General features: G+C 42.9%; 1 protein-coding gene across 1 annotated transcript in view; it reads left to right on the forward strand.

Annotated features, from left to right (window-relative positions):
* The first annotated feature begins 2,530 nt into the window (after positions 1-2,530).
* LOC117391418 (cilia- and flagella-associated protein 44) overlaps positions 2,531-22,067 on the forward strand; it is a 72,721-nt gene continuing 53,184 nt past the window's right edge. The window contains exons 1-11 of the mRNA XM_033989229.2: positions 2,531-2,669; positions 4,630-4,777; positions 5,264-5,426; positions 7,484-7,586; positions 8,080-8,296; positions 14,304-14,418; positions 15,013-15,177; positions 19,225-19,380; positions 20,032-20,079; positions 20,287-20,386; positions 21,848-21,942. Coding sequence (XP_033845120.1) covers positions 2,531-2,669; positions 4,630-4,777; positions 5,264-5,426; positions 7,484-7,586; positions 8,080-8,296; positions 14,304-14,418; positions 15,013-15,177; positions 19,225-19,380; positions 20,032-20,079; positions 20,287-20,386; positions 21,848-21,942 — 1,449 coding nt within the window. The remainder of the gene's footprint in view (positions 2,670-4,629; positions 4,778-5,263; positions 5,427-7,483; positions 7,587-8,079; positions 8,297-14,303; positions 14,419-15,012; positions 15,178-19,224; positions 19,381-20,031; positions 20,080-20,286; positions 20,387-21,847; positions 21,943-22,067) is intronic.

The raw sequence follows: 22,067 nt of genomic DNA on the forward strand, positions 1-22,067 counted from the left end.
ATCGTTCTAATGGACTGAGAACCATCCTGACAATGTGGTAGTGTCTTCCCGCTGTACCGGTGGACTCACAAGTTTTACACACGCAGTTAACGTGTAACTGGTTGTGTATTAAGACCAGCATCAATATTTTTACCTCCCTTTCTCAGACCAGCTGATTAGCCGTTTCGCTACAAACGTGACTATACTACATTACCCAGCATTCCAACAAGTAAAAACCGTCGCTTAGCAACGCATCGAATCTCCCAACTCTCAGGTGCGGTTTATCATAGACATTTCAGTTTGGTCGAAGTGGTTTTAATACGCTTGTACTAATTGAACAGTTTGTTAGGAGACCTGCTGCCATTTTGGTAATAGAAAATTAGAAGATAGAAGAGAGCGGATAGAAGATTGAAACATGGACGAAAACGACTCTGTTGGTGAGTATGGCGAAACTCACACGGGGGATGCAGCAGTACAGGGTAAGATCACTGGAATCTACTGCAGTCAAGTGGGGTACCCAGGTGGGCACAATATAAGAAAAGGATCGTTACTTCTCTTTACAATATGGTATAAATTAATCAAATATGTTTTTTTCGGTTTTATTAACTTTAGACACTTAAATAGAGGTAAACAACAAATGAGTTGTTTAAACTGTCTTAAATTACATCACTATAACTATAGAAATATATAGTATCGTCTCCACGAAGGTGCTACACTCTGCTTATCTCTACCTTTGAAGTGGTTATCTGACTAACTACTGACTAACTGACTAACTACTAAGTAACAATTAGTTAATAAGTACTAGCAAAGCATTTTGTTAGTAACCATAATTTACTTAGAAGTATTTTAACAGTAATGCATTACATGACAAAGTTACTTAAAATTGTAATCCAAGTAATGTACTCCAAGTAATTAATTTCTAAATGACACCCAATACTGAAAATAAAAAAATTGAGGAGGGGCGGAGTCCGGAGGACTAAAGGTGAGAGTCAGGGGGGAGGAGAGGTGGGGTCTGAGAACTAAAGGGAAGAGTGACGGGGGAGGTGGGATGGGGTCTGGAGGACAAAAGGTGAGAAAGGGCGAAATCTGGATGACTAAATGGGCGAGTGAGGGGGAGGACTGGCGGGATCTAGAAGACCAAAGGGGAGAGTGAGGGGGGAAGAGGGGTGGGGTCAGGAGGACCATTGGGGAGAGTGAGGGGAGAGGACAGGCAGGATCTGGCAGACCAAAGAGGAGAGTGATGAGGGAGGAGAGGCAGGGTCTGGAGAACTAAAGGGGAGAGTGACGGGGGAGGAGGGGCCGGGTCTGCAGGACCAAAAGGAACAACGAGGAGGGGGAGATTTTTGCATAAAAACAATAAAGTTTATCAGTTTGAACTTTAAATATAATGTCTTTGTAGTTTATTTGGTTCATTTTCTTATTTCTTTAAATGGGACAGTGCATATTCATGAACCTATAAATGTAAATATGCCAGAATTAGCCAGAAGGCTACTTTACATCTGTAGTCCCTGGCAGGTTAGAGAGATAGAAACAACAAGAAACTACAAGTTCATACAACAGACATAAGAACAGATTGTCAATTACAATTCATAGGACAGACATGGATGAAACAGCACAATGAAACACAATCATAACATACAGCACTGACATGTACATAGTAGCAAAACATTAATGGTCACTGTTCTAGTTCCTCTTGAACCATCGTTTCAGATTAATTTTAATGTACTGAATGTTGTAGAGTCTCTTATTGCAGCTGGGATGTTGTTCCAGATTTCTGTACCCTTGACTGATAACACCTGCTGACTAAATGTAATGCATCTATAAGGTATTACACAGTCACCTCTGGTAGAGGCTCTTGTTACCCTACCACTAGTACTGGTTTTGGCCATAATGAACTCACTCAAGGGTGGTGGGGCGAGTCCATTTAAGACCTTATATACTGAACAGGCTAGTTTAAATTTTCTAAAATTTGCTAAACTTAAAAGATTATATTTTTGAAGTATGAGACAATGATGAAAATATAAAGATTTTCTATCAAATATTGTTAAAGCTTTTTAAAAAAGTGATTCTATTGCTTTTATGGTTGTCATGCTTGTCAATGACCAGTTAGTACTGCAATATTCAATGTGAGATAAAATCATGCTGTGGAGAAACAATTTAGCTGCATTTTCTGACAATGATGGTCTAATTTGCCTAAAATTGTGAATATTAAAATTAATAATTTTTGATATGTTTTTTTTTTTTTACATGTTTTTTTAAATGATAGAGTAGAGTCCAGGGTAACACCAAAATATTTCAATTCATGTACAAGCTGGAGTTCCTCTCCACTTCATTGGAATTGTGGTTGTACATGGCCCATGTGAAAAAGTAATTGCCCCTTAACCTAATAACTGGTTGAACTATGCTTAGCAGCAACAACTGCAGTCAAGCGTTTGTGCTAACTGGCAATGAGTCTCAATGAGTCTTTCTGTAATAACGACGGGCAAGGGGGACCAAAAAGACAGAACTCAGGGAATAGTTTAACAGTGTTTATTTACAACAGAAGTGCAAAATGATGGCAGATCAAACGGTGAATCGGGAGAGTGCCGTGGTCCAAGGTGAGAGCATGAGGAGCAGGGTCAGAGACAGGGCGGACGGTACCGGTGGGGTCAGAAACGGGAGAGCAGAGCAGGTCCAGGGAGCAGAATCTGGTGAGAGCGAAGTAGGTGGTGAGAAGAATATCCAGTAAGTAAAATCCAAAGAGCGCAAAAACAAGAATGGAGCCAAGCAAGGAGTACCACAAAGATACGCGTACGATCTGTCGCTGAGTGTCAGGTCCTGGCTCCTCTTATCCTTCCCAGGTGTGGTTAATTGGTGATTAGCCCCAGGTGTGCATAGGAGGAGCCAAAAATCTCCGTCCAGCTTCAGGCTCGGACACAGGAGGGAGTGGAGAGGTGCAAAAAGGGGCAGGACCGGCAGGGATCATGACATTTTCACATCGCTCTGGAGTAATTTTGGTTTTGCAGAATTGTTTTAAATCAGCCACAGCAGGTTTCCAAGCACGAACCACCTTTTTAAGGTGTTGCCACAGCATCTCTATTGGGTTCAGATCTGGACTTTGACTAGGCCACTCCACTTTAAGCCATTCTGAAGTGGACTTGCTGGTGTGCTTTGGATCATTGTCCTGCTGCAGTGACCAAGTCACAAACTTTTCTTTTTCTTTTTTTTTTTTAATCAAATGTTCTGTTCATTTTATGCCAAATGTAATGAGATGCACTCTTTCCAAAAAGTTCAACTTTTTTGGCAAAAGTTTTTTTGTTTGTTTGTTTGTTTTCTTATGGGTGAGTCATGGACACTGACCTTTACTGTGGCAAGTGAGGCCTGCAGTTCTTTAGATGTTGTTCTGGGTTCCTTTGTGACATGGATAAGTCATTCCTGTGCTCTTGGGGTAATTTTTGTAGGCCGACCACTCCTGGGAAGGTTCACCACTGTACCATGCTTTCTCTGTTTGTGTCATCGTGGTTCTTTGGAGTCCTAAAGATTTAGAAATAGCTTTGTAACCTTTTCCAGACTGAGATATGTCAATTACTTTTCTTCTTATCTGCTCCTGAATTTGTCTGGATCACGGCATGATGTTTTGATGATGATTCAATATGGCCGACTTCACCTTGTCAGACAGGTTTTATTTAAGTGATCTTTTGATTTGAAAAGTCTGGCAGCAATCAGGCATGGGTGTGGTTATGAAACTGAACTCAGCTTTTCACAATAATATGATTAGTCAGTTACCTTATCATTTAAAAACGGGGGCAATTACATTTTCATACAGGATCATTTAGAAATTTACAGGATCATTGGAAATTTACCATTCTAGATGAAAAGTAATCCATTTGTGAAGCCCTGTGAAATACCAAAAAGGTTTATACTTTGTTACAGCAGATACAGACAGGACAGGGCCCAGATTTGCCCTGGCCTTAGACTGGTAGCCTTCTGGCATCCCAAGTCTTCCTGAGTCTCTCCCCTAGAGCGTCTCTCCCCCCTGGTCCTTAGTCTCCTCGAGCATCTGAGCTCTGAATATTTATACCAGAATGACAAAGTTACATACATTTCAAAGCATTGTGACTTTTGTTTCACACTCATGAGATAATGAACTTTTACACTTAGACAAGTAAAACAACAACGAGTTTCCGGTGGGATGGAGACAGAGCCTTCACACACGTTAATGTCTGGTCTGGGTCTGACAGACTGACACAGATCAAATGCATTTAAAGACATATGATGAGAACATAAGTAATGTAAGTATATTCACAACATGATTCACATGGTTTTGGATGGTATTTTTCTCTAAACAAATAAAATCATCATAGAAAACTGCATTTTATGTTTGTGTTATGTTTTTAGTTTGTTTGGGTTATCTTTGTTTAATATTTAAATTTGTTTGATGATCTGAAACAGTTAAGTGTGACACACATGCAAAAAAGTAAGAAATTAGGTAATGGGCAAATACTATTTCACAGCACTGTATATTAGCACTGTATAGCAGCATTGATATTTTTGCGATATGTGCATCACTGTTATGGTGAGTCTATTGTTTCATTGCCAGTTCATCCAGTCATATTATTACACTTACAGACATTGCTGTTAAATGAATTAGTCTGTGTTGCTAACTTTCAGATGGCCAGCAGACGCAACAGGCTGTGGAGATGAAGGAGGCCATGGTGAAGGAGATTCCAGTGGACATGTTCTATGACTACACTCAGCTGGAGTCCAAAGCCTTTACTAGCTCAGAGTCTGAGATCCCAGTCAACCTGCTGCACCTGTCGTATCCTTCAGCATCTTCACAAGATTCTCTATTCCTCCTCTCTCCGCTTCTCTCATCCTTCTCTGCTCCATCTCCTCCACTCTTTTCCTCTCTCCTCCTTTACTTGACCTCCTCCACTCTCTTCCTCTCTCCTCCTTTACTCGACCTCCTCCTCTGCTAATTATTTCCTCCTCCTCTGCGCCATCTCCTCCTCTCTCCTGCACTCTCTCTTCCTCCTCCTTCTTCCTTTCTCCTTTTCTATCCTCCTCCTCTGCTCCATCTCCTTCTCATCTCTGTTCCTCCCTCTTCCTCTGCTCCTTCTATCTGCTCCTCTGTCCTGCACTCTCTTCATCTCTCCTCCTTCCCTCTCCTCCTGTGCTCCTCCTCCCCCTCTCCTCCTCCTCTCTCCTCCTCCTCCACTGCTCCTCCTTCTCCCTCCTCCTCTGCTCCTCTTGTTGCACCATATTGACATGCGTCATATATGTGGGTCCTTGACGTAGCTGGCAGTCACTCGTTTGGCTATGATTGTAAGCGCAGAGCTAACCTGCAGTTGTTGGATGAGCAGACTTTGGTGTATGTGGCGGGGAACATCCTGGTTCTTCAGGACCTGATCTCCAGGCAGCAGAGGTACCTGCGCTCCTGTGGGGGAGGAGGCATTGGAGCCATCACTGTAAGGACCACTCCCCTCCCAGCACTCATAGTTCTTATCAATGTTATGTTATGTTATCAATGTCCTCCTCACCCTCCGTGGATGGTCTCATCCCCTCTTTTCAACGCTCGGGACCTCTACCAGAGGTCTGGGAGCTTGAGGGTTCGGCGCAGTATCTTTGCTGTTCCTAGTACTGCACTTTTCTGGACTGAGATGTCTGATGTTTTTTCCTGGGATCTGCTGTAGCCACTCCTCCAGTTTGGGGGTCACTGCCCTGAGTGACCACGGGCACCACTGATACCTTCACCTTCCAGGCCTTCTCCAGCTCTTCTCTGAGCCCGTGGTATTTCTCTAGTTTCTCATGTTCCTTTTTCCTGATGTTCCATCACTTGGTACTGTGATGTCCACCACAACGGCTTTGCTCTGTTGTTTATCCATCACCACAATGTCCGGTTAGACACCTAGTCATGCCATCACCATTCTGTCAGTCTGTATCTGGAAGTCCCACCGGATCTTGGTTTGATCATTCTCTACTATCTTTGGAGGCATTTCCCACCTTGATCTTGGGGTTTCCAGTCCTCCTTCTCCCATATGTCTTTCCAGTACTGTTTGGTTTCCAGACTTGGTGGGTCTGCTCTGGTGTTATTACCCTGCCAGACGGTTTATTTGTCTGGCTTCATTATATCGTGTGTACCTCTTTAGATGGCTGGCCAAGGCTTGGAGCATTTCTTTGACAGTTTCCAGTGCTTCAGGTATGGGCCTCTGGCTGTACCTCTTGGGTACTTTATATTTATTTATGTAAAATTATTAGTTCCAGCCTCACAAGGGTCGACAGAAGTATTGAAAATCAGATCTAAATCAATATTAAACTAGAAAATAGATAGGTAGGTATCGATACTAAAAGTCACATTGAGAGGACAGAAATGAACCTTTCCTGAACAGAATTAGAATGATCTTGAGCTGCATCAGAACAAGTATAAGACCACATAGACTAGCATACGGCCATGGACTATTGAGCCTACCTGGACAACTGAGGGATTAGACTAAGAGAAACTTTATTGATCTAAAAGGGAAATCACTTGCACACTTTGGATTCACACATCACAATATATTACACTGCCTAGCCGATAAAAAAGTCGCCACCAAAAAAATAAAAGGTTACACACAACATTTCGTTGAACTGCCTTTAGCTTTGATTATGGCACGCATTCGCTGTGGCATTGTTTCAATAAGCTTCTGCAATGTCACAAGGTTTATTCCCATCCAATGTTGCATCAATTTTTCACCAAGATCTTGCATTGATGATGGTAGAGTCTGATGCTGCCCAAAGCCTTCTCCAGCACATCCCAAAGATTCTGAATGGGGTTAAGGTCTGGACTCTGTGGTGAAAATTATGTCTCATGCTCCCTGAACTCTTTCAAAATTTGAGCCCGATGAATCCTGGCATCTTCATCTTGGAGTATGTCCGTGCCATCAGGGAAGAAAAAATCCATGGATAGAATATTCTGGTCATTTAGTATTTTCAGGTAGTCAGCTGACCTCAAGAAAGATAATCACCCATGCAGTAATTATCCAATAGGAGGCTCGTACCTATTTGCTTAGTTAAATCAAGGTGTAATTGTATATGTACAAGTAAAAATAAAAACTTTCTTGGGACCACTCCACAAAATTTCCAGTCAGTGTCCTGTACTCCAGCTCCTGTCTATCTTTGATACACACCATCACCACAGAGCCACTTTTTGATCAAAGTTCAATGCAATTTATTTTTGAAGAGCCCAAAATTACAACTGCAATTGGTTGATTTAACCAAATGAAAGTTAGAAAATCAAACAGTGAAGCAGTCATTGGTCAATAATAAATGGACTAACATTCACAGGAAACAAGCAAATGGAGAACTGTCCCAAAGTGCCCCCTATCATTTTATTTAATTTTATTCAATACTGAATCAGGGCTGGACCAGGTCTGAACCAGGTCTGAACCCGGAGTGAACCAGGAGTCAAACAGAATTGAACCAGGACTGAACAAAGGCTGAAACAAAAGGTTTACAATATTCTTACTGTGTCATGTTTCTATTTTAGACTCATCCAAACAAGCAGTACTTTGCAGTAGGAGAGAAAGGAAGCTACCCAGACATTATCATTTATGAATATACTTCCCTAAGGCCATATCGCATCCTGAGAGGTAAGCTTCTGCATTTTTGGGTCTATTACATTACAATCAATGTGTGTCCTGCTAATGAACCTATTGTTCATCGCATTAGGTTTGTGAAGTTGTAGTGCATGGATTTGTGTCATGATTTTGTATTTGTATTCATATTGGAGCCTGGATGACATGCTTGTGAGCCGAATCTTGGATAGAATTGTACTGGTAACTGTCAAAAGGGTTTGAATAGGGCCCAGGAGAGATCGCTAGCTGACTCAAAGATGCATGGATGACATCTAAAACCTCTTCAGGCATGTTTTTTATTTTTTTTTATTTTTATGAGGGAACAACGTTATAACAAGGTAGAAAACTAGAAAAGTAAATTTTGCATAATACTCCCTCTTTAAGAAGAAATTTGAATTGGCCAAATAATTGTCAGTTCATTTTAACTAGTAGATGCTGAATCAAAATAATCTATGTCATTTTCCATGATTGTTGGACATTGCACCAAACCTGTCTATGTGGTGTGCAGGTGGGACTGAGCGAGCCTACTGCCACCTGGACTTCAGCACAGACGGAGAACTGCTGGCCAGTGTGGGCACATCGCCAGACTACATGCTGACTCTGTGGGACTGGAGACAAGAGGGGGTGATGCTGAGCTGTAAGGCTGTCTCCCAGGACGTGTACCGGATCAGCTTCTCCCCACACATGCCAGAACAGCTCACCTCCTGCGGCTCAGGACACATCAAGTCAGTCCCTGTCTTCTCATGTTGCACCATGACAAAAACTACTATTCGGGGCTTGTCTCAGGCAGTTGCTTTGGAAATAAATGAGTTTGGATTTGTCATTTTACCTCACATCTTAAAGGTCATATATGACTTTTTTAGCCATGTTAGAATGTTGTTTCCTTCTCAAAAACATGCCCAGAGTTGTGTTTTGTTTCATTCACATATTTGAGTTATTATCTACATCTGCAGACTCAGAATGCTTGGTTCCACCTTGTAATGTCATGAACTGGTAGTTGTCAGTGAACAGCTACCTTTAACCTTTAGTTCAGCAGAAATGGGCAATTTCAGGGCTAAAATTATCCAAATTATTCTAATGAAGGTGTTTGGCGTTTGAAAAACTTAGTTGAGCACAACTAGTCTTACCACATGACATCATAATGTTGAATAGAGAAAATAACTATATGCAGTCAAATATGCAGGATTGGTGTGTTAAACATGTGTGAATATGTGTGTATGTTTTTAATGAGGAAACAAGATGATAAAATATATCAGAATATAGCGTAATATGGGCCCTTTAAAGAGACAGTATTACAACTTTATGAGGTATGAATTGCTAACACAGAATATATTTAGATCATTGTGTTACCTTTTGTTGATTTTTTTATATTTGCTGAAAAACAACATATTAAAAACTTTAATTAGTGTCTGTGAGGGGAGGGCTGAGCAGGGAGGGGTCAAAAGGAGGGTTCAAATACACCTGGGAGAGATTGCTAAAATACTCAAACATACATGGGTGACATACACTCACCTGAAGGATTATTAGGAACACCATACTAATACGGTGTTTGACCACCTTTCGCCTTCAGAACTGCCTTAATTCTACGTGGCATTGATTCAACAAGGTGCTGAAAGCATTCTTTAGAAATGTTGGCCAATATTGATAGGATAGCATCTTGCATTTGATGGAGATTCGTGGGATGCACATCCAGTGCACGAAGCTCCCGTTCCACCACATCCCAAAGATGCTCTATCGGGTTGAGATCTGGTGACTGTGGGGGCCATTGTAGTACAGTGAACTCATTGTCATGTTCAAGAAACCAATTTGAAATGATTTGAGCTTTATGACATGGTGCATTATCCTGCTGGAAGTAGCCATCAGAGGATGGGTACATGGTGGTCATGAAGGGATGGATATGGTCAGAAACAATGTTCAGGTAGCCCGTGGCATTTAAACGATGCGCAATTGGCACTAAGGGACCTAAAGTGTGCCAAGAAAACAACCCCCACACCATTACACCACCAGCCTGCACAGTGGTAACAAGGCATGATGGATCCGTGTTCTCATTCTGTTTACGCCAAATTCTGACTCTACCATTTGAATGTCTCAACAGAAATTGAGACTCATCGGACCAGTCTTCAACTGTCCAATTTTGGTGAGCTAGTGCAAATTGTAGCCTCTTTTTCCTATTTGTAGTGGAGATGAGTGGTACCCGGTGGGGTCTTCTGCTGTTGTAGCCCATCCGCCTCAAGGTTGTGCGTGTTGTGGCTTCACAAATGCTTTGCTGCATTCCTCGGTTGTAACGAGTGGTTATTTCAGTCAACGTTGCTCTTCTATCAGCTTGAATCACTCGGCCCATTCTCCTCTGACCTCTAGCATCAACAAGGCATTTTTGCCCACAGGACTGCCGCATACTGGATGTTTTTCCCTTTTCACACCATTCTTTGTAAACTCTAGAAATGGTTGTGCGTGAAAATCCCAGTAACTGAGCAGATTGTGAAATACTCAGACCAGCCCGCCTGGCACCAACAACCATGCCACGCTCAAAACTGCTTAAATCACCTTTCTTTCCCATTCTGACATTCAGTTTGGAGTTCAGGAGATTGTCTTGACCAGGACCACATCCCTAAATGCATTGAAGCAACTGCCATGTGATTGGTTGATTAGATAATTGTATTAAGGAGAAATTGAACAGTCCACTCACCTAATCCTTTAGGTGAGTGTATAAAAACATTTAAGGCATGTTTTTGGTGAGGGAACAACATTATAACATACTAGGTAGAAAGCTCCAAAAAGCTGATTTAGTATAATACTCCCTCTTTAAGTAGTAAAGCCAAAATGTAAAATCTGTCAACTGGACAAAAAGTTGTAGGAGTGAAGATGTTTCACTGCTCATCCAAGCCACTTCTTCTGTTCTGATCAGATCACTGGTGGATACTGCCTTGTATCTATCTGAAGGGGAGGAGCTAATTACACTGAAAGGTGATAGGTCACTGGAACAAACAGGTTTAAGCTGGTACACATGGAACGTAGGGTGGATATGGAGGGAAGAAGGGAGTTGAAGACATACTGCAGACAGGCTGATGATTTTGGTGATCTTAAACGGCTCCAAGAAGCAAGGAGAGAGTTTCCGGCAGTCTGTTTTCAGAGGGATATTTTTAGAGGAGAGCCAAACTGACTGACCTGGCTGATATTGGGCAGTGGGAGAATGGTGCTTGTCCGCAGTTGCCTTCATCCTGGCCATTCCTGGAGAATGGCTGCCCTAGTTCTTCTCCAGACCCTGCAGCAGCGTTGGAGGTGGTGTTGAACGGAGCGCCAGGTCTTTCTCCTCAGACGAGAAGAGTGGAGGCTGGTAACTTAGAGAGGCTTGGAAAGGGTATATCCACTGATGAAATGTGCTCCAGGTAGAGGGATTGGAGGAAACAACACAGCATAGCTGTCATGATGCCTGTTTGTTGCTGCCCTCCTTTACTCTCTCCCCCTCCCTCACCTGTCTGTCTGGAGCTGGGCGGAGTCTCTGACTCCTCCTGTGCGCACCTGCAGCCCATCAGCGCAATCACCACACCTGCTGTGCATAAGAGGAGCTGGGAGAAGACACTCAGTGCGAGATCGTTGTCGTCTTCACTTGATTCCTGTCGTCCCTTCTTTCCTGTCTGTTCCTGTGTTCCTGTGTTCCTGTTGTGCTCCGGCCCTGGATGTCTCCTACCCGCTCTGCCCTACGCCCATCTGGTCTGCCTGTTCCTGTGTTCCTGTCGTGCCTGTCATCCTGTCGTCCCTTCATGTTGTCAGTTCCTGTGTTCCGGTGTCCCTGTGTTCCGGTGTCCCTGTGTTCCTGTGTTCCTGCTTACCTGCTCACCTCCGGATCACCCTCTGTTCGTACTTTGTCCCAATTCTACAATAAATACTGTAAATCTGCCCCGAGTCTGCATCCCTTGGTCCGCTACACACACCTGTTACGACAATAGCTCGGTTTGTCCATTGGTCTGAGGGTGAAAGCCAGAGGTAAGACTCACCGATGTGGCCAAGCCCTCACAGAAGGAACGCCAAACTTGAGCCGTGAATTGCGTTCCGTGGTCAGACACTATATCTACCGGGATTCCATGGAGTCTGAACACATGGTTGATTATGTGATCTGCAGTCTCCTTGGTGGTCGGGAGTTTCGGTAGGGTGAAGAAGTGGGCTGCTTTGGAGAACCAGTCAACTATTGTGAGATTGACTGTAGGTTTACCTTGAGACGGGGAAGACCAGTCACAAAGAACTGAGAGAGAACTGCTCCAACACCTGTGTCTGAGACATCTACCACCACAAGGAACTGGCAAGAGGGATCAGGCTGATGTAGGACTGGGGCAGGGGTGAATAGACCTTTCAGTTTATCAAAAAAAGACTGGGCTTCTGGGGTCCAGCAAAACTGTTTGGAGGGAGAGGTTACCACCTTAATTTTCTCAGGGTTGGCCTTCACCTGTCCACACCCCACAGTAAACCCGAGAAAACTGACCTTGTCTGTGTGAAACTCACATTTCTCCGCCTTCACATATAGCTTGTTCTTCAGGAGCCTCGGGAGGACCAGGTACACATGATGCTGGTGTTCCTGTGGGGTCTTAGAAAAAATTTGAATATCGTCCAGATACACAAACACATTTTGAAAAAATCGTTTTGATTGAGAAAATCCTGTAGCATGTTGTTGATTAGAGCTTGGAAGACGGCTGGAGCATTGGTTAACCCGAAAGGCATAAGTAAGTACTCGAAGTGTCACAGAGGAGGTTTGAATGCAGGTTTCCATTCATCTCCTTCCCTTATGCGCACCAGATGATAAGCTTTCTAAGGTCTAGGTTGGTAAAGATGGTGGCCCCGTGAAGTGCCATGAAAGCGAAGTCAGAGAGTGGCAATGGATATTTGTGTTTAATGGTGATATTGTTGAGGCCCCTAAAGTCAGTAGATGGCCTTAATGCTTTGTCCTGCTTGGCGATGAAGAAGAGTCCAGCTCCTAAGGGTGATGAGGAGGGGCAGATGATACCGGCGGCAAGAGAGTCCCAGATATATTGCTCCATAGTTTCCGTTCGGGTTTGGAGAGATTGTATAGACGACTGGAGGGCAAGGGAGCACCAGGCAAGAGGTCGATTGCACAGTCATATGGTCTGTGGGGAGAAAGAGACAGCACCCAACTCTTTCTAAGAACATCCCCTAAGTCACATGGCACTGAGGAGAGATCAGGCTTGTCTGGAGGATGACTGAAGTGCAAGTTGGTGCCCCCTGCTGGAGACACAGCAGACTATAGGCAGTTAGCATGGCAAAAGAGACTCCTCTTGGACACCTTCCCCCTAGCCCATTCAATTATGGGCTTGTGAGTTACAATCCAGGGGTGACCCAGAATGAGTGGCATAGTGGGAGCAGAAATTACATAGTCCATGACATGACCTGCGCAAAGGCACTCTAGGCTTGTGTACCAGTATGACAGCCATGTGGAAGCGGAGCTTCATCCACTTCCGGAGCAGCGTTTCATCTAGCAAGCGGAGTTGTTCAGAAGCGACACCAAGGATGAAGAATTCAATGGATTTAGTGATTTGGAGTGAGATCGAGAGTAAACTTGTTAGCTTGTTTTTTATACTTTAGTTATATGAATAACTGTGAATATCTTACGTACTAGACACAGTTTGTTGCTTCATGTAGTTCAATTAATATGTGTTATGTAACGGTTGATTATACATGTTACAGTTCACTTTTTTGAGCACTAGATGGCACTGGTGTGTTTGTAATATCTGTAGGAAAATTTACTTGACTCGTTTTCTTTTATACGTTTCATATTTAATTTTCCCTTATTTATTTCCCCTTCATTTATAAGGTGATAATTTAATAAAGGTGATAATTTTTAATTTGGAACAATATTGTAAATATTCAGTTTATAATAAATCTAGTTTAAGATCATGAAAACTGCTTCCTGCTTTCCGGTTCAGCCTTTTTTTTTTTTTTGTTTTTTTTTTTTTTTACACTAATGTGAAGTCTTACCAGACAGAGCACTATTTAAGAAATAATTGAAAAGTAAAATATAAAATTTTCAGTTCACTGTTTTCTTTACTAGCAGGCCAAAGTAGTATATATATTTTCCATGCATTCATATGAAATTTTGTGTTTTTATGTTTTTCAGCCTGTTGTTCTCTATTTTATTGTTATTATTATAACTTGCCTTTAAAGATAAAATGTCTGTCCTTGGTCTTGGATTTTGTAAAATAAATTTCCCCAAAAAATGCGACTTATAGTCCTGTGTGACTTATATATGTTTTTTCTTCAGTATTAGGCATTTTTTCGCTTTTGCGACTTGAACTCCTGAGCAATGTATAGTCCACAAAATATGGTAATCTTTTCACCAATGTACTTTTCCCTCCTCTTGGCTATGTTGATAAAGATCAGGCTAGGTCAACAGAACAGATTCTGATGTGACTGGTGTTGACACAGTTGATTATCAGTGATATCTTTGTACATGTATAGACTTTTTCTGACTGGAACTGATTGCACTGTCTGATCCTTTTCAACTAAAGCATCTTTTAGGTGTCATTTCTGGGAGCGCTGGATAGTTTGGGTTGTCTGTTAGAACACATTTGAAAACTACTTTGTAGTTCAGGTTCGTTTAAAAATGTAGTGAAGTATAAAGCAGAGGTAAAAGCTGGAAAAAATATATACAGTCATAAGTAAAGTTGAAATAAAAATGAAAATCCATATCCCCTCTGACTCCCAGCCTGCTCCTATCTGTCTCAGGTTTTGGAAGATGGCAAACACATTCACAGGCCTCAAACTGCAAGGCCTCATGGGACATTTTGGGAAAACCACAACCACTGATATCGAGAGCTATGTGGTTCTACCAGATGGGAAGGTACAGCTGTCTAAAGAAAATGTACTGAGATGTGAATCTTTTTAGACAAGACATATGTGCACTTTCCTGACCAGCCTGTCCCCCCTACTTTCTGTTTGAATGCAGAAGGGTCTGGAACCGGACTCTAAAGGGCGTCAAACCACTTTCCTAACTTTACATGGTCCAACTACAGCAATTAATTTATATCACGTGTCTCTTAAATGAAGAAGACGTCTCCTCTGACTATTACATATAATTACATAAATAATTTACATATAACTTTTACCTCAGATAAATAAGAGTTTGGTGCTTTGACTGTTGCAGAAGTCCATGCTCTTTCTCAGTCCTCTATGTGCCAAAGCTGCCATGTTTGCTTTGACGCAAACAAACAATGCATCTCTCTGATTGGTTAATCTGTCTGTCAGTCGTGTGCTCTGGAATAGGGGAGACAGGATGCACTGGTCTTTGTAAAATTTGGTTAAATCATGTGGTTCTGGCTGGCCATTTTGATCCACATGAAACCAAAAGTGGCACAAACTTAACTGTCTTCATCAAATGACTGAAAATTATTTCATTGTCATTTCTTCCAATGGCTTGTGTGGACTCCCCCTGCAGGTGGTGTCAGGCTCAGACTGGGGGAACCTGCTGCTGTGGGATGGTAACTCCATAAAGGTGGAGATCTGCCGTAAAGAGGGACGCACTTGCCACGCTGGCATTGCCCTGCCCTTTGCCATGGAGGAGGGCCAGCTGCTGACCATGGGAGCTGATGGAGCTGTGCGGGTAACTAGGCCTCCAAAGGTGTCGATAACACATTTTGAAGCAGAATATATTGCTACAAGGAAATATTGCAATAAACGATAGTTTTACTACTTTATACACCCAGTAAACCTATTTTGAATATACTGTATCATTAAAAGGAGTGACTGCAACAAATGAATAACAGAATGAACTAAGAATTAGTGATAGAATTTATGTATTCAACCTTCTGCAGGTCAGATCTTACATTATTACAGAAAAAAATCCTAAAATCTCGCCACTATTGCAAATAAATTGTACATTGTACATTGTTCCAGCTTTGATATATTGAACTTTATGTCGATATAGTAATTTTTGTGACATTCCATGGTAGGGAAGGCTGGGAAATATACTGAATGTGTGAGTGTATGATGTGTGAGTGTATGAGTGTATGATGTGTGCGTGTATGATGTGTGAGTGTATGATGTGTGAGTGTATGATGTGTGCGTGTATGATGTATGAGTGTATGATGTGTGAGTGTATGATGTGTGAGTGTATGATGTGTGCGTGTATGATGTGTGCGTGTATGATGTGTGCGTGTATGATGTGTGCGTGTATGATGTGTGAGTGTATGATGTGTGAGTGTATGATGTGTGCGTGTATGATGTGTGAGTGTATGATGTGTGAGTGTATGGGGTGTGCGTGTATGATGTGTGTGTGTATGATGTGTGCGTGTATGATGTGTGCGTGTATGATGTGTGAGTGTATGATGTGTGAGTGTATGATGTGTGCGTGTATAATGTGTGAGTGTATGATGTGTGCGTGTATGATGTGTGAGTGTATGATGTGTGAGTGTATGATGTGTGCGTGTATGATGTGTGCGCATGTGTGACATCTGGTGTCTGATGTGAGTGATGTGTGTGATGCATGCATATATGATGTGTAATGTCTGTTGCGTGGATGTGATGCGTGTGTGTGAGTTGTGCGAGATGTGATGTGTGATCTATGTGTGTGTGAGGTTTGTAAGTGTGATGTGTGCATGTGTGGGTGTGTGATGTGCGTGTGATCTGTGTGTGATGTGTGCATGCGTGATGTGTAGATATGTGATGTGTGCATGTTATGTGCGTGTGTGACATGTAGGTATGTGATGTGTTCCTGCGCCATGTGTGTGTGAGGTATGTTACGTGTGTGTGATGTGTGCGTGTGTGATGTGTGCGATATATGCCTGATATGTGTGTGTGATGCGTACTTGATGTGTGCACATGTGATGTGTGAGTCTTATGTGTATGTGTGATGTGTGAGTACGTGATGTGGGCACATCTGATGTGTGTGTGTTATGTATATGATGTGTGTGATGTGTGCGATGTGTGCATGTTGTGTGTGCTTGTGTGATTTGTGCATGTCTCATGTGTGCGTAATGTGTGTGTGGGTGTAATGTGTGCATGTATGATACGTGGGTATGTGAAGTGTGTGCATGTGACGTGTATGTGTGTTTGTGTTGTGTGTGTGCTGCGTGTTTGTGTGATTTGTGCATGTGTTATGTGTACATGTGTGATGTGTGCGTGTGTGATGTGTTCGTTTGCGATGTGTGCTTGTGTGATGTGTGCCTGTGGTGTGCGTGTGTGATTTGTAGGTATGTGATGTGTATGTGTATGATGTGTCTGTGATGTGTGGGTACGTGGTGTGTGTGCATGTCATGTGTGTGTGTGATGGGTTCTTGTGTGATGTGCGCATGTCTGATGTGTGCGTGTGTGTGCTGCCTGCTTGTGTTATGTGTGCGTGTGTGATGTGTGTGCGTGATGTGTGATGTGTAAGTATGTGATGTGTGGTTGAGTGTTGTGTGTGATGTGTATGATGTGTGCATGATGTGTGCATGTGTGATGTTTGCATGTGTCATATGTGGGTATGTGTGCGTATGTGCATGTGAGGTGTGCGTGTTGTGTCTGTGCTGTGTGCTTGTGTGATGTGTGCGTGATGTGTGCACGTCTGATTTGTGCGTGGTGATATGTGTGTGGGGTGTGTACGTGTGATGTGTGCACGTGTAATGTGTGGGTATGTGATGTGTGCGAGTTATGTGCGTGTGTGTGATGTGTAGGTACGTGATGTGTATGTGTGATGTGGGCATGTTATGTATCCGTGTGTTTTGTGTGCGTGTGTGTGCATGTGATGTGTAGGTATGTGATGTGTGGTTGAGTGTTGTGTGTGATGTGTGCATGATGTGTGCATGTGTGATGTGTGCATGTTATGTGTTCGTGTGTGTTGTGTGCGTGGTGTGCTGTGTGGGTGGTGTGTATGTGTAATGTGTGCATGTGATGTGTAGGTATGTGATGTGTGGTTGAGTGTTGTGTGTGATGTGTGTATGATGTGTGCGTGTGTGATGTGTGTGCATGTGATGTATGCGTGTTGCGTCTGTGCTGTGTGCTTGTGTGATGTGTGTGCGTGACGTGTACATGTCTGATGTGTGCGTGGTGATATGTGCGTGGGTGTGTGCATGTGATGCGTGCACGTGTGAGGTGGGGGTATGTGATGTGTGCGAGTTATGTGCGTGTGTGTGTATGTGTGGGTACATGATGTGTGTGCATGTGATGTGTGCACATGTGTTGTGTGTGCTGCGTGCTTGTGTGATGTGTGCGTGTGTTATGTATACATGTGAGAAGTGTATGAGTGATGCATGCATGTTATGTGTTTGTGTGTGTTTTGTGCATGATGTGTGTGTGCTGTGTTCTTGTGTGATGTGTGCATGTCTGATGTGTGGATAGTTATGTGGGTGTAATGTATGTGGGTGTGTGATGTGTTCATGTGTGTGATGTGTGCATGTACGCATTTGATGTGTGTGATGTGTTACTGTGTGATGTGTGCATGTGATGTGTGCGTGTGTGATGAGTGCATGTGTGATGTGTACATGTGTGTGGTGTGTGTGATGTGTGCATGTGTGTTGTGCGTATGTGCTTGTGTGATGTGTGTGTGAGATGTGTGCATGTCTGATGTGTGTGTGTGAGATGTGTGCATGTCTGTGTGTGTGAGAGATGTGTGCATGTCTGATGTGTGTGTGCTGTGTGAATGCGAGGTGTGTGTTCGTGTGTGATGTGTATGTGCTTGTGTGATGTGTGCATGTGTGATTTGTAGGTATGTGATGCGTGCATGTGTGATGTGTGCGATGTCTGCGTAATGTGTGCGTGTGTGGAGTGTGAGTATGTGAAGTGTGCGTGATGTGATTGTGTGTGATGTGTGGGTACATGATGTGTATGTGTATAATGTGTGTGCATGTGATGTGTGTGTGTTGGGTGTGTGTGCTGTGTTCTTGTGTGATGTGTGCATGGTGATGTGTGTGTGATGTATGGGGGTATGTGATGTTTGCATGTGTGATGTGTGTGATGTGTGAGTATGTGATGTGTGCGTGTGCTGTGTGCATGTGTGATGTATGTGTGTCTGGTGTGTGCATGGTGATGTGTGTGATGTGCGCATGTGTGATGTGTGCACCTGTAATGTGTGCATGTGTGCGCATGTGATGGGTGCGTGTGTGTGTTCTGTGTGTGCCGCATGCTTGCGTGTTGTATGTGTGTGCGCATGTGATGTGTGCGTTGTGTGTGCATGTGATGTGTGCAACATGTGCATATGTGCGTGTGTGATGAGTGCACATGTAATATGTTAGTGTGTGATGTGTGCGTGTGTGATATCTAGGTACCTGATGTGTGTGCATGTGATGTGTGCGTGTGTTGTGTGTTGTGTGTGCATGTGTGTGTGTGATGTGTGCATGTCTGATGTCTGTATGATGTGTTCATGTGCTATGTGTGTGTGAAGTGTGTACATATGTGTTTGTGCGTGATGTGTGTGTTGTGTGTATGTGTGATTTGTGCATGTGTGATTTGTGTGATGTTTGAGTGTGTGATGTGTCTGTGTGTGTTGTGTGAGATGTGTGGGTGTGCGATGTGTATGTGTGTGATCTATGGGTTTGTGATATGCGCGGGTGTGATGTGTGGGTGTGTGATGTGTGTCTGTGAATTGTGTGCCTATGTAATGTGTGCATTTGTGATGTGTGGGTGTGTGATGTGTGTGTGATGGGAGCATGTGTGATGCGTGTGCTGTACTCAGGGCTGGGACCTGGAGAGCATCGACGGAGCGGACAGCCAGGGCGATGGTGGCCGCTTCGAGCTAGAGCCCATGAATGAGCTGGTGATTGGGCCCAATGTCAGTCTGACATCTGTGGTTCGCAGTGGGCACCACGACTCCTTCATCTGGTACGCCCAGGTCTGTCCACCAGTATACACTCTCTGGAGCACCCTTCTGTCTCATGCGCACACGTGGCATTCACATTCCAGTTATTTGTGCAAAGAATAAGACTATAAAGTATTAACACAATATAACACTATATAAGCAGTTGGTGAAACAAGGTAACATAAAAAAAAACCTGGACAAAAACAGGAGCTCATGTCAGTAAAATTAACACAGAAATTACAATCACATTAAAATACTACACAGAAATCAACGTGAGTTTAGACTTTGTTCACTGATTGGGTTTAAACTCACGAGAGTCCATCTGTTCCTCCAATCAGGCTCAAGCCACCATTGGGTTGGACCAATTGACCAATCACAGCATTGTGGTTAGAGTCAAAGCCAAATTTGAGGGACCAAAGCAAACAAACAAAAAAAATAACATGGCTACGCCAACAGATGTAACTGTGCAGAGCAGAAATACAGACAGTTGTGTTTATGAAACACTTAGATATGGAAGCACTTTACTGTACATGTATGGAAGGGAAAGACTTTAGTGCTTTTCTCTCAACTAGATACTGTTTTGCCCAATCAGCTTGAAGTATTCAAATGATCATTCCTAAATATATTCCATTTAACTTATTGTCATTGCTGAAAAAACAGATGAGCTATTTTTTCTCTGCGCAGGACGCCATGGGAGCCATTTGGAAACTGGATTTGTCCTTCACCCACACGGTATTTGCAGTCTCCTCCTCTCGCCCACTTGCTTCTCTAGACTCAAACAAATCCAGGGCTCAAAAACTACAGCACAATACATGGCATACTACCATTGTACTAGTCATGTTAGACAGTGTAACTCAGCTAAATGTCACTGCTTCTTAGATTCTTAGTCCTTAGATCTGTTGGTCCAGTCCTCAATTCCAGCTGTGTGGCTGTGTGCAGACCCCGGACCCAGAGTGCCTGTTCCATTTCCACTGTGGAGCCATTCAGGGCATGGATGTGTCCCAGAGCAGCCACCTGATGGCCACTACTGCGCTCGGACGTGAGTCTGTGTTAGAATAAATACATTAATAATATATCTAATACATAGCAGACTGTTTTCCACTAGAGCTGAATACATGTGATGGCTACAAGGAAATAGTATATCTACATAAAATAGGTCAAGGGTAAGCTTTCATTTATTTATGTGACACATACAAGAGACACTGTCCTACAGTGTGTCACATGTTTTATAAACCTGGATATAAGCACAATGAAATAAACTAAATAAAAGCGCAGTTTGATTCTAAAACAATTAAAAGCACTATATAAACACTATTTTTGAAAAATTAATTCTGGACCGAGGCAGCTGCTCTTATATTCAGTGGAAGAAAGTTTCACATTTTAGAAGCAGCCAATGACCTGTTTAGTCTGCTTGTCCATTTATACCTAGGACATTCAAAAAGCAGTGGATCTGCCAAAGCCAGTATATTCAGCATGTGCACATGAAGAAGATGATTGTGCAGAAAGCTAAAAACAAGCAATGACATCTGTATTTGAAAAGCTAAAGATACAGGCCAGTGGAGGGAGAAAGCACATAAGCCTGATACATATGGATTCAAGATTCAAGCTTTATTGTCATTGTCATAGAAAACAACAAAATTACATTTAAAGCATCAAAGACTGCATAGTTTTGATGTAAAGTGCAAGACCAGTGCAATAACATAGTTTAAATACACTGCCTGGCCAAAAAAAAGTTGCCACCTGGATTTAACTAAGCAAATAGGTACTAGCCTCCTATTGGATAATTACTGCATGGGTGATTATCTTTCGTGAGATCAACTGACTACCTGAATATACTGAATGACCAGGTTATTCCATCAATGGATTTTTTTCTTCCCTGATGGAACGGGCGTATTCCAATATGACATCGGGCTCAAATTGTAAAAGAGTGGTTCAAGGAGCATGAGACATCATTTTCACACATGGATTGGCCACAATAGAGTACAGACCTTAACCCCATTGAGAATCTTTGGGATGTGTTTGGTGGCGACTTTTTTTTTGGCCAGGCAGTGTATTAGCACATTAATGATACTCAGTGCAGCACATGTGTAATAAACCATAACGGTCTTAGCAGCAGTATAAAAGGCATCAACATTAAAATACATCACAGGGACAAACAGTCAGATTTGTGTTTTTTTTATGTCATTATGAAACAATGCAAGTTCAGTTCAATGTTCACCTGAGGCTGTATCTTCAGGCTGAACAACATCCTGTATCCTATACAGGATATTGGTCAGTCTGGGTGTTCTGGCCTGTATGGACCTGTAACCTCTATCTGAGGGCACCAGGTGGATAAGGTGATGAGCAGGGTGGGGCTGGTCATACAGGATGTTGTGCACTCTCTTCAGACAGCTTGTGATGTAGATGGTGCTAATCTCTGGGAGAGTCTTCCCATTGAGTGAAGGAAGAGTAAAGCAACCCTGGAGTGCAGGGCCTGACAGAGCTTGTGTTTACTCCACAGGTTCAGTCAGAGTGTTTGACTTCCTGTCCAAGAAGGAGCTGACGTTCAGCCACTTTAACCAGGGAGGGACAGCTCTGTGCTGGGCCCCACCACAGGTCAGTCCCCTCTGAGGCTGGTCTGACTCACACTTTGTCTTTGTGTACATTCAGGGCTACATAAACTACTTACTGAGATGATAACACTAGTGCATGTGAACCAAGTTATATTGTGGTTGGATGTA

Source organism: Periophthalmus magnuspinnatus, chromosome 23, assembly GCF_009829125.3.
Source record: "Periophthalmus magnuspinnatus isolate fPerMag1 chromosome 23, fPerMag1.2.pri, whole genome shotgun sequence".
Taxonomy (NCBI): domain Eukaryota; kingdom Metazoa; phylum Chordata; class Actinopteri; order Gobiiformes; family Gobiidae; genus Periophthalmus; species Periophthalmus magnuspinnatus.